This window comes from Dreissena polymorpha, chromosome 3, assembly GCF_020536995.1.
Source record: "Dreissena polymorpha isolate Duluth1 chromosome 3, UMN_Dpol_1.0, whole genome shotgun sequence".
In the NCBI taxonomy this organism is placed as follows: domain Eukaryota; kingdom Metazoa; phylum Mollusca; class Bivalvia; order Myida; family Dreissenidae; genus Dreissena; species Dreissena polymorpha.
In genome coordinates, this window is record NC_068357.1 from 63,793,728 (window position 1) to 63,808,467 (window position 14,740).

A 14,740-nucleotide genomic window follows, 5' to 3' on the forward strand; every position below is an offset into this window, starting at 1 on the left:
TGAGGATACATACAGGAGAGAGAGTGTACAAGTGTGATGTGTGTGTGGTTATGCATGTGTCCAAAAGAGTAACTTGAAGAGACACATGAGGAAACATACAGGAGAGAGAGTGTACAAGTGTGATATGTGTGGTTATGCATGTGTCCAGAAGAGCAACTTGAAGAGACACATGAGGAAACATACAGGAGAGAGAGTGTACAAGTGTGAGGTGTGTGGTTATGCATGTAACCACAAGGGTAACTTGATGAGACACATGATGATACATACAGGAGAGAGAGTGTACAAGTGTGATGTGTGTGGTTATGCATGTATCCAGAAGAGTAACTTGAAGAGACACATGACGATACATACAGGAGAGAAACAGTACAGGTGTGAGGTATGTGGTTATAAGTGTAACCTGAGTGGTAACTTGAAGACACACATGCGGATACATACAGGAGAGAGAGTGCACAAGTGTGAGGTGTGCGGTTATGCATGTAACCTGAGTGGTCACTTGAAGACAAACATGCGGATACATATAGGAGAGAGAGTGTACAAGTGTGGGATGTGTAGTTATGCATGTAACGAGAGTGGTACCTTGAAGACACACATTAGGATACATACAGGAGAGAGGCCGTACAAGTGTAAGGTGTGTGGTTATGCATGTAACGAGAGTGGTAACCTGAAGACACACACGAGGATACATACAGGAGAGAAACTGTACAAGTGTGAGGTGTGCAGTTATGCATGTAACAGGAGTGGAACCTTGAAGACACACATGCGGATACATACATGAGCGAGAGTGCGCAAGTGTGAGGTGTGTGGTTATGCATGTAACCTGGATGGTCACTTGAAGACACACATGCGGATACATATAGGTGAGAGAGTGTACAAGTTTGGGGTGTGTAGTTATGCATGTAACGAGAGTGGTTCCTTTAAGACACGTATGAGGATACATACAGGAGAGAGGCCGTACAAGTGTGACTTGTGTGGTTATGCATGTAACAGGAGTGGTACCTTGAAGACACACATGAGGATACATACAGGAGAGAGGCCGTACCAGTGTGAGGTTTGTCGTTATGCATGTAACAAGATAGGTCACTTGAAAACACACATGAGGATACATATAGGAGAAAAACCGTACAAGTGTGACGTTTGTGGTTATGCATGTAACCAAAAGGGTCACTTGAAGAAACACATGCTGGTACATACAGGAGAAAAACTGTACAAGTGTGAGGTGTGTGGGCATTCATTTACCCAGAGTAATACCTTGAAGGAACACATGACGATACATACAGGAAGAGCTCCAGATAAGGATTTAGTCTAAAGGGTATTTCACCCCCTGATATTATTGTCAATGCGTATTTTACTCCTTTGTTTCAGCCATAAAGGGTTAGGAATATTTAGGGGTATTTTCCATTTCCATAGAAAACGGAAAAAGTAAAAGGCGTGTTTAATCTAGAAATAGTATTATTATTTGTTATTTCTATTATTAAATTCAAACAGAACATACTTAAAATGACGATATGAACAAGCTTTTTCAAAAATATTCCCGCATGTTGCTTTAAACGTCCCTTTTTGATCCACAAACATGATGGGCCGCCATTTTTATTATAAGCTTATTTTGATTGACTTACTTTTGATTCAAAGGTTAACTGACACTACAAACTTAACTGGATTATTGGTTAAACCGGTTACGCACTTTAATCGATTTAAAATACGTACCAAGATTTGTAAAGCGTTTTGTTACGTACTTGGCTGATTTTAAATGCGTTCGTTTATTTTTTCAATGCGTAAATACGCAGATACGCCTCCTATCTGGAGCTCTGCATACAGGAGAAAAACTGTACAAGTAAAGGTGTGTGGTAATGAATTTTCCCAGAGTAGCATCTTGAAGACACACATGACGATACATACTGGAGAGAAACTGTACAAGTGTGCGGTGTGTGGACATTCATTTAGCAAGAGTAGTACCTTGAAGACACACATGGCGATACATTCGGGCGAGAGGGAGTACAAGTGTGAGGTGTGTGGTAATGCATTTTCCCAGAAAGGTTCCTTGAAGAGACACATGACGATACATTCAGGAGAGAGGGAATACAAGTGTGAGGTGTGTGGTAATGCATTTAACAGAGTGTTCACTTGAAGAGACACATGAAGATACATACAGGAGTGGGAGCATAAGTGTGAGGTGTGTGGTAATGCATTTAACCAGAGTGTTCACTTGAAGAGACACATGAGGATATATTCAGGAGAAAGGCTGTGCAAGTGTATGGTATGTGTTATGCACCTAGGATTGTCACTGAAAGAGACACTTGCATATACATCCAGGAGATCGATTGATCTAAAAATAAGGACTGCATGTCATGAATAAGTTTATGTTAAATAAATAAAATTGTATTACTAAGATGTGTTTATTTCACTTTGCAAAATATTTTGACAAATCTATTTTTAGAGCATAGTGTAATTTTTGACATTCCTTCAGACACAACAAAGTAAAATAAATAGCTTTACATGCAACATTGAAATAATGCATGGTAGAAAATTGACATATACAATTAGTCTTAATGTAATAATCGGCAAGAAATTTTAGTTGCATAGTGCTTTAGTATAGTGAATTATTAAGTACAATTTTATTTTATGCAATTATGAAAGATTATACTTGTTTATTTAATACCTATAAGATTAGTTAAAGTGATATTATGGGCATTTTTCACTGTTCAATTGAGCTGAAACGAATTAACAGGTCAAAAGAGTTAGTTAAAATGTGATTACTGACTAATTATCTGCAACTCATCTTGCTACCAGTTGTTTATTAAAATCTATTTTATATTTGATTTCTTACGCAACTCACCCAGTCCTGTAAGCCGAAATGATCCGTAAAACAAAAGTGTGTCTTTGTGTCGTATGAACGAATCTTCACTAAAACTAAATTTAGGTTCACATCGTACATGCATGATCAGTTGTCAAAACGAAAGTACGGTTGATATTCAAATGCATTATTTTTCTCTTTCCGGGATATTGTTTTAGTATTTTGATGCTGCATTAACAAATATAAGTTTATATGAAGTGAAAACACCAAAAATAAACAACGGTTGCGATAGACACCTATAAACTGTTAGATGCACATAATATCACTTTAAGGTTTTTGAACTTTTTCCAAAAGTAATATAAACTCATTTCAATGCTTTAAAAGAGCAGTTTAAAGTGATATAATGGACATTTTTCAATGTTGAATTGAGCTGACAAGAATTAACAGGTCCAAAGAGTTAGTTAAAATGTGGTTACTGACCAATTATCTGCAACTAATCTTGCTACCAGTAGTTTATTAAAAAAATGTATTTTATTTTCGATATTTTACATGACTCACCCAGTCCTCTAAGCCAAAATGATCCGTAAAACAAAAGTGTGTTTTTGTGTCGTATGAACGAATCTGCACTAAAACTAAATTTAGGTTACCATCGTACATGCATGATCAGTTGTCAAACGAAAGTACGGTTGATATTCAAATGCATTATTTTTCTCTTTCCGGGATATTGTTTTAGTATGTTGATGCTGCATTAACAAATATAAGTGTATATGAAGTGAAAACACCAAAAATAAACAACGGTTGCGATAGACACTTATAAACTGTTAGATGCCCATAATATCACTTTACACACTTTTGAATTCTGTCAGAAAAAATGCCTAAAAAATGAAATGTGTGACTAACCTTTGGTTTGTTGTCAGAAAAAATGCCTAAAAAAAGAACTTAAGAAATGCAATAAACTACTGTTAGTACTTACCAGAATAAACTGGTACTGATACCGATTGGCAAGCAGCTGCTAGCTAACAAGTGTCCAACTATCATGCAATTAGATAATGACATTATTATGTTGCTTTTTGGAGGTTCAACAGCGTTTGTATCCTGATAGTGTATGTAAGGAACATTTCTTTTGGTTTTTAATAGTTTAATATTGAATTATAGTCATTCGCCTGTGTGCATGGTTATAAACTTACATTTTGGCAATGGTTGACCAGCCTCCTTTTTATCAATACCTCTTTAACAGAGGACATAATTAGCTTGCTAAGAAAATATTGGGAATCAACACTTATATATTTCCATGGTTGTTCTGAGGTGGTTAAACATTTTTAGCTTTGTGACAAAGCCCTTCTTCATTGCACTACGTCTTTTACACACTATGTCCGAGACTGTGAATGAAAATAACAGAAAACTATATGCAATTTGACCATTATACAATGAAACAATATTAATTTATACTTGTCTTGTAAAATAACTTACAAATCTCGGAAACAACAAGGGCCAGAGTTGATATATTTGTCATGTCACATGTGTTGTGGTCTGCTACTAAGTTTTATTAGGGTTAAAACTTGCCCCATTAATAAAGGTTCGGTAGTTGGAATGTAATATCAAATTGTGGTTCCGTGCCAAGTTTGTTCAATACATGCAAGTTGGGTAAACATTAGCCCCCCCCGTCCTTGGTGTAACCTGTTTTTTTCTTTATATGTAAACATTGAAAACTTTAAAAGTCTCTCAAACCGTAGCGGACAGAGGTTTGGTATTTGGCATGAAACATATTTGTACAAATCGTGCCCCTTGGGTAAAAATGTGCTCTGCTCTTTGGTTACTTGTTTCATGTATGTAGTAATACGGAAAACTATTCTTCTCTTAAAGGGCAAGGCACTAGGGTTTGGTACTTTGCCAGCTACAGTGTTTGTTGGTCCTCTACCATTTTTGTCTAGTCATGCCCATGTAGTGGACATGGAATTGCATTCAGATTATCATGTTTGAATTAAAGTGGTTGTGGTAAGTTGAATAAAATGGCCACCAGGTGTTTAAGTTTCTAAAGTTAAAAATCGAGAAATCTGTAGGATAGTATACATAAAATAGTAATTCAAATATTGTGCATGGTTTGTTTTTGTAAATGAGCATTCTAGATTCACACATGGAGGTCCAGTTTATGCATGTATCTAACATGAACATTATTGGCATGTGAATTTACTCAATAATAATTATAAGTCTTTTGGTAGCAAACTACCCACTGTTTGTTCTTTAGCACACCCTGGCAACATACTTCTTATGCTTGAATATATGTCGTATTCTGTAAAAAAAAGCAGGCACTAGACTTATAACACACTCGTATAACTCCAATTGTTATTAATTGTCTTTTGTTTTCAGTATGAAATCTATGTTTTGTGATTATAAAGTCAAATTATTAGGTTTTTCTAAGTATATACTAAAATTCATATATGCCAGACGTCCCAATGTTGGCGGGACAGTCTACTTTTGGGGTGTTTGTCCCAGTGTCCCAATATGACACAATTTGTCACGACAGTCGTAAAAATAAATTACAGAAGCGGTTATCAAGGATTAATCGTTTGGACGAAATGCTTATAAATATAAATTGTTAGTGATAAATTTATGGAAGTGTCATATGGTGCAGGTTTATATAATTATAAGTTACCAAAGTTAGGATGGTAAAAACATGTATGGGTGATTTGGATTTAATAATTTTCTGTAAATATTGACAGATGTGCAAAATACTTTGAAAATAGATGTGTGTTTTTCATGCAATAATTGGAACGCAATTGTGATGTGTTCATTTTAGTAAATAGTTCAATCAGCTTTATGAATTGTTTTTTTTTTAATTTTAACTCTTTATTAAAATCATTTTCATGTTTGTATATAAGGAAAATATATGTTAATCCCTTTGAAGTGTCTTCATCGAGTTATTGGAGGTCTTATGTTTTGCACATTGTACATGGCATATTTATACTTCAATTTCAATGTTTATGCCCACTGTAGGGTGGCATATAGCATTTGAACTGTCCGTCCGTCAGTCCGCCCGAAAACTTTAACATTGGCCATTACTTTTGCAATATTGAAGATAGAAACTTGATATTTGGCATGCATGTGTATCTCATGGAGCTGCACATTTTGAGTGGTGAAAGGTCAAGGTCATCCTTTAATGTCAAAAGTCAAAAAATACAATCCAAGGGAAGTAATAAGCTTTAAAAGGGAGATAATTTCTAAACCTGCAAAATGATATATTTAAATTTTATTACAAAGCGGCGCAATAAGGGGCATCCAGGTCGGGCTACCGTAACCTCGTGAAGAGGCCAGTAGGACCTGTAAATAAACTCTGAAACACACACACGGGGCATTGTGTTTCTGACAAACACATCTCTTGTTGTCTTGCTGATACTTACAATTTCAATGATTTACCGTTATAAAAAGGGAGGAATAATATTAACCTCGATTGTGAATTATTCGCTTAAGTATTATTTAAAATGTTATCTAGTAATTTATAAAATATTGGCGCTTATGTGGTTCATTCAAATATTTACCATGATTCACTGGGAGTGCATTTAAGAATCATTAAATAACAGTACTGTTATGCGAAAATGAGTCTCGTGCCATAGTTCAAGTCCCTTCTACCCATTGGCACCAAACCTGTCCACAATTAAAAGGTGTCGTGGTCTCATTAGCTGACAGGGTAGCTCTTAATCAGATCGTGCTAATGCACAGGCTGGCCTGGAGATATTCTGGCAGCAAATAGCATGAGCCTCATTTTTGCGTGACGCGACTTAATTTATGTAGAAAATGCTTTGTAATTAGCATCAAAAGATATCTATGAAGTGCTTTAATTTGTTATGCATGCGGAAGACGTGTTTTAAACATGCCATGTTCTCAAAGTTAGTAAGAAAATTGACTGTTTTTAACAATAAAAATTGCAATGGTATTTTAAAAGTGATAATGTGTTCCTAAAATGAAGAGTGATAAAGGTAATGTGCTGACTTGCTCTAATTGTTAGCTCATTGAGCAAACATGCTGGTGGGCTTTTGTAATCGGCGAACAAACGACAACTAAACAATTTTTACAAACAAACAAACATCAACTATTGTGGTCTCTTGTGATGTTTATTTCTGCTACCCCAAATCATCATGTCATACTGGTTGCAAAATATAACCAAGTTTCCATATGTCCAACATGCATTCTCCGGCTACCAATCCATTACATGCAATTTAACAGGCCCAGGTGGCTCAAAACTGTGAACAGCCAGTAAATCTAAAAGCTGTTAATTTTTAAACAAAGTAATTTATATGATTTGATTAATAACCTTTTAATATATGTGTTTATTTGAAACGCAATTTGTTTGCTATAATAGTTTTAAATGTTTTTGTACATTTTCAGCAACTGGGCCCTAGAGAAGCAAATACACATGTAAACTCTACCGGAAGTTTCCACAGGCAATGACACCCAGTACAGTACTGGTCCTCATTAACATTGACTGGCCTTGTGCGAGTTCCACATACTTAAGTGGAAACTGGATATTTAGGTCTGTCAGCAGGATTCAATATTTCATTTTTGTGGCGTGCTTTTTCTTTTTTAGCCTAGGCTTAATACAATTTCTTTAGAATGATACAATTTTGCATCACTTTCAACTTTACATTAGAACATATCTTCCTGCTTCTCCATTTTGTTCACTATCATTTCCCAAAATTACAAATTAACCTCTAAGTTTCTTCCCATTCCTCAGTTTTCTCAATACAGTATTCCACAAACTGGAAGGCTTGGCCTTTTCCTCAAAGCAAGAAAAAACAAGCTCCATCAAACTAGCACTGTAGTATTTGAAGTTCATAATTATTTTTTAATTTACTTAGTTTTTTGTTCACAGTTTTCATCCGATTTATGCTAAACATGTTGTTTTAAGCTATATTTGAACAGCTTTGAATAAGGTTGTCAGCTGCATTTTTAAGGATGCTTCTGGAAATTTGAGCCTCTGATGCGATAGCACTGCATATCCCAACTGGACGGATCCAATTCCTGTTTAGGCAGTATGTGAGTTTTATTAGTGGTCACCATACCAGAAAGGTGCGTTTTTCTACTAGTATTCTTATACCATACTGGTCAGGAGAGGTTTCCTTCTGGTATTCTTGTACCATACCGGACAGGTTTGGTTTCCTCCCGGTATTCTTGTACCATACTTGACAGGTGGGTTTTCCTCCTGGTATTCTTGTACCATACCGGACAGATGTGTTTCCTCCTGGTATTCTTGTACCATGCCGGACAGGTGGGGTTTGCTCCTGGTATTCTTGTACTATGCCGGACAGATGGGGGTTCTTCCTGGTGTTCTTGTACCATGCTGGACAGGTGGGGTTTCCTCCTGGTATTCTTGTACCATACCGGACAAGTGGGGTTTCCTCCTGATATTCTTGTACCATGCCGGACAGATGGGGGTTCTTCCTGGTGTTCTTGTACCGTGCTGGACAGGTGGGGTTTCCTTCTGGTATTCTTGTACCATGCCGGACAAGTGGGGTTTCCTCCTGATATTCTTGTACCATGCCGGACAGGTGGGGTTTCCTCCGGGTATTCTTGTACCATGCCGGACAGGTGGGGTTTCCTCCTTGTATTCTTGTACCATGCCGGGCAGGTGAGGGTTCCTCCTGGTATTCTTGTACCATGCCGGACAGGTGGGGTTTCCTCCTGGTATTTTTGTATTCTTGTACCATGCCGGACAGGTGGGGTTTCCTACTGGTATTCTTTTACCATGCCGGACAGATGGGGTTTTCTCCTGGTATTCTTATACCATGCCGGACATGTGGGGTTTCCTCCTGGTATTCTTGTACCATGCTGGACAGTTAGGGTTTTCTCCTGGTATTCTTGTTCCATGCCGTACAGGTGGGGTTATCTCCTGGTATTCTTGTACCATGCCGGACAGGTGGGGTTTCTTCCTGGTATTCTTGTACTATACCGGACAGGTGAGGTTTCCTCCTGGTATTCTTGTACCATACCGTACAGGTGGGGTTTCCTCCCGGTATTCTTGCACCATACCGGACAGGTGTGTTTCCTCCTGGTATTCTTGTACCATACCATACAGGTGGGGTGTCCTCCTGGTATAATTGTACCATACCGGACAGGTGGGGTTTCCTCCTGGTATTCTCGTACCATACCAGACTGGTGGGGTTTCCACCTGGTATTCTTTTATCCCCCGAACAGCACAATACCTCACTGAAAATATTAAATCTTTTAGTAAAAAACGCATAGCTCAGCAAAGAGAAATGGTACACACACACTGTTTTCTCCCATTATGCAGCCTCAGGAGCAGAAGGAGCAGAAGATCCTCAAACTTGAAATACACACACTTGGCTGTTCATGTTTTCAGAGCAATACACTAGCATAATGTTGTACATGTTTATGTTTTAACCTCCTCATCGCGTACGTGCTATCAGGTATATTTAAAAAAAAAATTAACAGTGGCAAAATGACAATTTTAAAAGATAATGTCATAGATACAAAATATAATTTTGGATAACATTGTTTATACAAACAAGCAAAACATACTTCTGACTAGGAGTAAAACAAATATTTCAAAATTTTTCTAATTATTTGAAAATCATCAATTCAAATTTAGAAAAAAAGAATGTTAAAGCTTTTACTATAACTTTGGAAAAACTGTGTAATACTGACATAACGTTTAAACTACTATTCAAATTCATAAGCCTGCCTGCTGAAGTGGTGGTATATTCTCTATTGGGTCCATGTTGGAACTTCAGTTCAGAAACAAATAGTATGCTCCTGGTAGGGTGGCATATAGATGTCGGACTGTTTGTTTGTCCGGCATTACGTTTCCAGAGTGTTTTTTTATCGCTTTGTGATATTTACCTGATTTTTGGTTAGTGAGTTTACCTGCGTGTCTTACAAATCAAGTTCGAATGTTGTTCCAATCCATGGATTTTTAGTTGTTCCCTTGCGAACAATTAAGGTTAATATCACGTTTTGCAAGCCAGTTTTGTTATGTACCATAAACCTGATAACTGCCGCATCTGCGCTGAGAAAGAGTTGTATCATTTATGCCAGAGATTTTAGTTTTTCCACTTTATTCGTTCACAAATGGACACGTCATGTAAATATCGTGTTATATGGAATAATTTTGAAAACAAATAAAAAATAAACAATTTTTGAATTTTACGTTTCGCGGAAGGTACTATTTATAAATGATTTAAATAGTCCACTATATGCTGTGTCTTAATCAAGTGGTATTTTTCGCGCAGCACATGTCATTCAAACTCTGAGGCTTTTAATACATAAGGGTTAATAAAGCTACTGCTGATCAACAAGTATAGAGGGATGTCGAGAGTACAATACACTATCACGCGTCTGTTGCGTAACCTCGTTGAAAGTGCTTGCTTGCTTTTGATATGTTTGGGAAACGTTTTGTTCTCAACAGATATCGGCGATCTCTCCTGTATTATCAATTGCACGGGGAATAACAACGCAATAGTATAAGGTTAAGTTTGTTTATGTTCACAGTTCCTAATTTATAAAATGTTGAACATGAGTTCACCAATAACTACTGGTATAATATAGACAAAGGTAAAAATGCTTTATAATCGCTAAAACGGAATATACAAAAAAAAACACAACTAACTATAACAAGAATTTTCTTTTTAAAAAAGATAATCGGCGAAAATGCTGACTTCGAAATAAAGATTGAAATTAACGTTTCTCAATAATTAAAGTTAAAACAAAAGTGAAGCTATTGTGTGTGTTTTTTCACTTGTTAGTCGCATATTCAGCGCATGAAATGCGCGTTACTATAGTCAAACCATACATTAGTGTTAGTAAATACAAATTATACTAAGGGAGTTCACATCACACGTGTCCTCACATGGCTTATTAGGAGTTTATTTCTCCACCATCAAAATATATCTTGTGTTATTATTTAACACGCTGTTTTCTTTCGAACAATTAAATTACACTTTCATATCCGCATCATGCGAAAATGGGTCTTATGGCGTTTCGGCCAGCGTAGCTCAAGCCCAGCCTGTGCATTTGCGTAGTTTGGTCAGAGATGATGCTGTCCACTTTACAATCACTTAAGGTTTTATGGTTTCATTGTGTATCTCCTGACCAGATGATAGATGAGCAGGCTGGGTTGGTCTATAGCTATGATGGGCGCATATGGCATAAGACACATTTTCGCATGACGTGGGACTTTTTGTCCCCTACCGGTGAAACCGGAGGGGACTTATGGTTTGCGCTCGGTGTGTCAGTCAGTCAGTCAATCAGTCACACTTTTCTGGATCCAGCGATAACTTTTAAAGTTCTTCATATTGTCTTATGAAACTTCAAACATTGATAGATGGCAATATGGAGATTATGCACGTGATTTCATTTTGTTCTTACGTCGAAATTTCTGGTTTCTATGGCAACAAATATATATAAAAATCTGACAATGGTGGAGTTTCACCGGTAGGGGACCATATTGCTTGGCAATAGTCTTGTTAAATCTAATTTCGAGTTGTATATGGCATATTTCAGCACAATTCATTTTGGTATATAATTGAATTTAAAAAAGCAAATACAGCAAACTGGCAAATAAGGGTAGCCTATATAGGCGTTCAGGAACGATTTCGAGACGTGATGACCGACTAAGGCAAACATCTGTGGTTAGATGAACGATTTTCCTCTTAACGTGACACTATACTATTTCAGAAGTCTTTTATTTTTCTCATCTTGAAATCTAAGCTGTGTTTATTGATAGTCAATTATGTCTTCCCCTAACGATTTAGTGACTGAGTACAGACCCTGAAATTCTGAGAGATGGATTTTAACGCATGATTGTAACTGGGCCACAATTTGTGTCGATGTGCTATGTACCGGACGTCCTCTCCCGCTGATGTCGCGGACTACAAGAACTAATTAGGATCGCCAAGCGGAATGGTAATTGTCCGACATACGAGACCCAGATTTGAAATTGGTCTTCATATCGTTGACATTCTGAAGAAGTTTCATGAATATCGAGTCAAAAATGTCGCTGATATAGTAGCTAGATTTTTTCTCCATTATCTAGATATTGTCAATACAATATTCTAACAGTCTCATTAACAGTTGGTCGTAAATGCGGCTTCTTGAGCAGTTACAGAGTTTCTTAGATTTGACAAGGGGACACAGTTGTGGACATAAGTATAGCCCAAAGTCGTCCTTCCCCTAGATTTGATCAAGATGAAAATTCTTAACAAGTTTTATCACAATTGGACGAAGTTGAGCTTCAAGAGTGAGAGAGGTACAGTTTGACATCACAAGACCCAGGACAGATTAACCAGTGCTAAGTTGAGTGCCAACACGAGTTATAGCCAATATTCCTATCCGAACGATACTATACACATAAAGGTCACCAAGTAGTCCAAAGTTGAGCGAAATCCACCCAGCAGTTATGGAGTTGAGGACAGTTTTCGGAACGTTCTGGAGAAAGGGCGAGTGTAAAGTGAAATGCCATCCACTGCATTGGAGTATAAACTTATAAGTAATATAAATCCGGTTCAGTTCACTCCCTTTTTTCAATGTCGCCGTTGCAATTCAATTATAACGCTAATTTTCGAAAATTAAAGAACTGTATGTGGATAATTTACACCTTTTAATTAAGATCTATTGCAGAACACTCTTAAGAAATTTTAATGAGTGTACATCAGTGTATTGATCTTGTTCACGAAAATATCAAAGCGCAGAAGGCACTGAAGTTGTTGGCTATTGCATAATGTTAGACGCAACTCAGTTTTCAAAATTATGTTATAGCTTTTTATATCGCAAGTTTGAAATGAACAAAACCCATTCAAATTTATAAAGACATTTGAATGAGAGTGCTATACAAATGATGTACATCATTATTATAATTGTGAAATATAGATAGCTATGTAAAGACTGGTGCCTAATAGCTATGTAAAGACTGGTGCCTAAGATTTTGTTTGGTATTATGTTTGTGTTTTGTTTTAGTTTTTAAATAAAAATACGTATACTAATTTTGCACACTTCTTTCCCAAAGCAATTATTTTTATACAAAGGAACCTAAATAAAACTACATAAATTAAAAAATCTGCGAAGTAGCTCATTTAAACACGAAAACACAATAAAATAATATCCAATATTCACATTTATATTTAATATTTAAAAATCCACTTTAAAGTTTGTTATGAATAACTTAAACATAGTACAATTAATTCATCAGTCAATTTCAGTGTCCAGTGATGCCACAACTAAAACCTGCACGCACATGTCACACTCCCATGCCTGTAGATGGAGCTTGCTTGCATGAGTAATATGCCCAAGGAAGAACTGTTTATTATACATATATAACATATATTGCAATACAAATATTGATGGAATAACAGCTGTGTATACTGCACAACAAAAATATGAATGCAGCCACTATAGGAACATGTGTCACATAGAGCTCTCCAGTGTTGTCACCAATTAAAGAGGGACTGTCCGATTGATTTTGATTTTTTTTTACAGAAGTGCCCTGTAATCTTGCCCATTTTATTGTTTGGAAATTTCTGAAGACTATATGTCTTATTTACTATCACTAACATACGGTTTGAATTTATGTTTTACCAAAACAATTTACAATCTTAATAGACCTTTGTTTAATTTCTTGTTTTTGTTTTTACAATTAAGGATAAACTCGGTGAAAATTATTTTTGATTTGCTAACTAGAGTTTAAAAATTATAATATAACAATTATTATTATATATTTGTTAAAAATTGTATCATAACCTGCTGAAAGTCAGCTATACAACGCTTTCTGATCACATAGATTGTTAACTACACAAGTTTAACCCGTTCTTCAAAGAATGTATTGGTGGCTATACATTAATGATGACTGGCATGTGAACAGTGATTTATCTATAGAAATCTTAAAGGAAGGAAAATTAAATTATGGTTTTCTAAAAACACTTCTTTGAACTTGGTTTTTCAGTGGCCACAATGAAATAAAATATCATAAAGATGAAGAATCTGTAAAATAATAGCCTTGTATTGCAAACAAATGTACATAAAAATGATAATTTACAAAAGATTGAAGTCATCTTAAAACTTTTGAGTGTTTTGTTGTTTATTTATCTGGCATGTTGAAACTTTTTTATATCCCTATTGCATTCAATGAATGCTAGAGTGTTCAGAACTTTCAGTGTCTGTGCATCTACTGCTATGGAAATATTTCCTGAAATAATCATTTAATGTAAATAAACAAATCCAGAAATGTTAGCAGCTTATTTCCATCAAATATATGTTTTGCATAAACAACTTTTTAAAGAAAGATATATCAACACCTTTTGGGTAAATATACAGATTCAGCATCTTTAATTAAAATCGTCCTAAGTAAATCATGGTTGTATGAAATTAGCAAGTTTTGTTTACAAAAGTAAAAGAGTGTTTTGCAGTCGAAAACATATGCGCATGTAAAGTATCACGCCAATCGGTCAATTCTTTGATGAGTTATTGATCGGAAACAATGTTCACACTTATTGTGACAGTGACCTTGACCTTTGACCTAGTGACCCCAATTTCAATAGGGGTCATTTATTGTCCAAGGCTAATGGGCATGGGAAGTATCAAGCCAATCGGCAATTCGTTGACGAGTTATTGATTAGAAATGTTTATCCCACTTATTGTGCCAGTGACCATGACCTTTGACCTAGTGACCCCATTTTCAATAGGGGTCATTAACTGTCTAAGGCCAATTCAAGTATCAAGCCAATCAGCGAATCAGATGACGAGATATTGATCGGAAACGATTTCACGCTTAGTGTGATAGTGACCTTGACCTATGACCTACTGACTTCAATTTCAACAGGTGTCATCCACTGTCCAAGGCCAATGCACACGTGAATTATCAAGCCAATTGGTCATTTCGTTGACGAGCTATTGATCGGAAACTATTTTCAGACTTAGTGTGATAGTTACCTTGACCTTTGACCT

The 14,740-nt window shown here is 36.3% G+C and overlaps 1 protein-coding gene across 1 annotated transcript; it reads left to right on the forward strand.

Annotated features, from left to right (window-relative positions):
* The first annotated feature begins 256 nt into the window (after positions 1-256).
* On the forward strand, positions 257-6,539 carry LOC127872281 (zinc finger protein 98-like). Its single transcript, XM_052415611.1, has 4 exons — positions 257-719; positions 942-1,048; positions 1,862-2,012; positions 6,451-6,539. Exons 1-4 carry the CDS (start codon positions 257-259, stop codon positions 6,537-6,539), a joined length of 810 nt encoding a protein of 269 aa, XP_052271571.1.
* The last annotated feature ends 8,201 nt before the right edge of the window (positions 6,540-14,740 follow it).

Excerpts from the sequence above, each read along its gene's own strand:
- LOC127872281 (XM_052415611.1), top strand. The coding sequence starts at position 257 with ATGATACATACAGGAGAGAGAGTGTACAAGTGTGATGTGTGTGGTTAT. Across the intron at positions 1,049-1,861 it reads AGAGGCCGTACCAGTGTGAG|AGTAGCATCTTGAAGACACA; the intron begins GTTTGTCGTTAT and ends GAATTTTCCCAG. Across the intron at positions 2,013-6,450 it reads GTACAAGTGTGAGGTGTGTG|GTGTCGTGGTCTCATTAGCT; the intron begins GTAATGCATTTT and ends CACAATTAAAAG.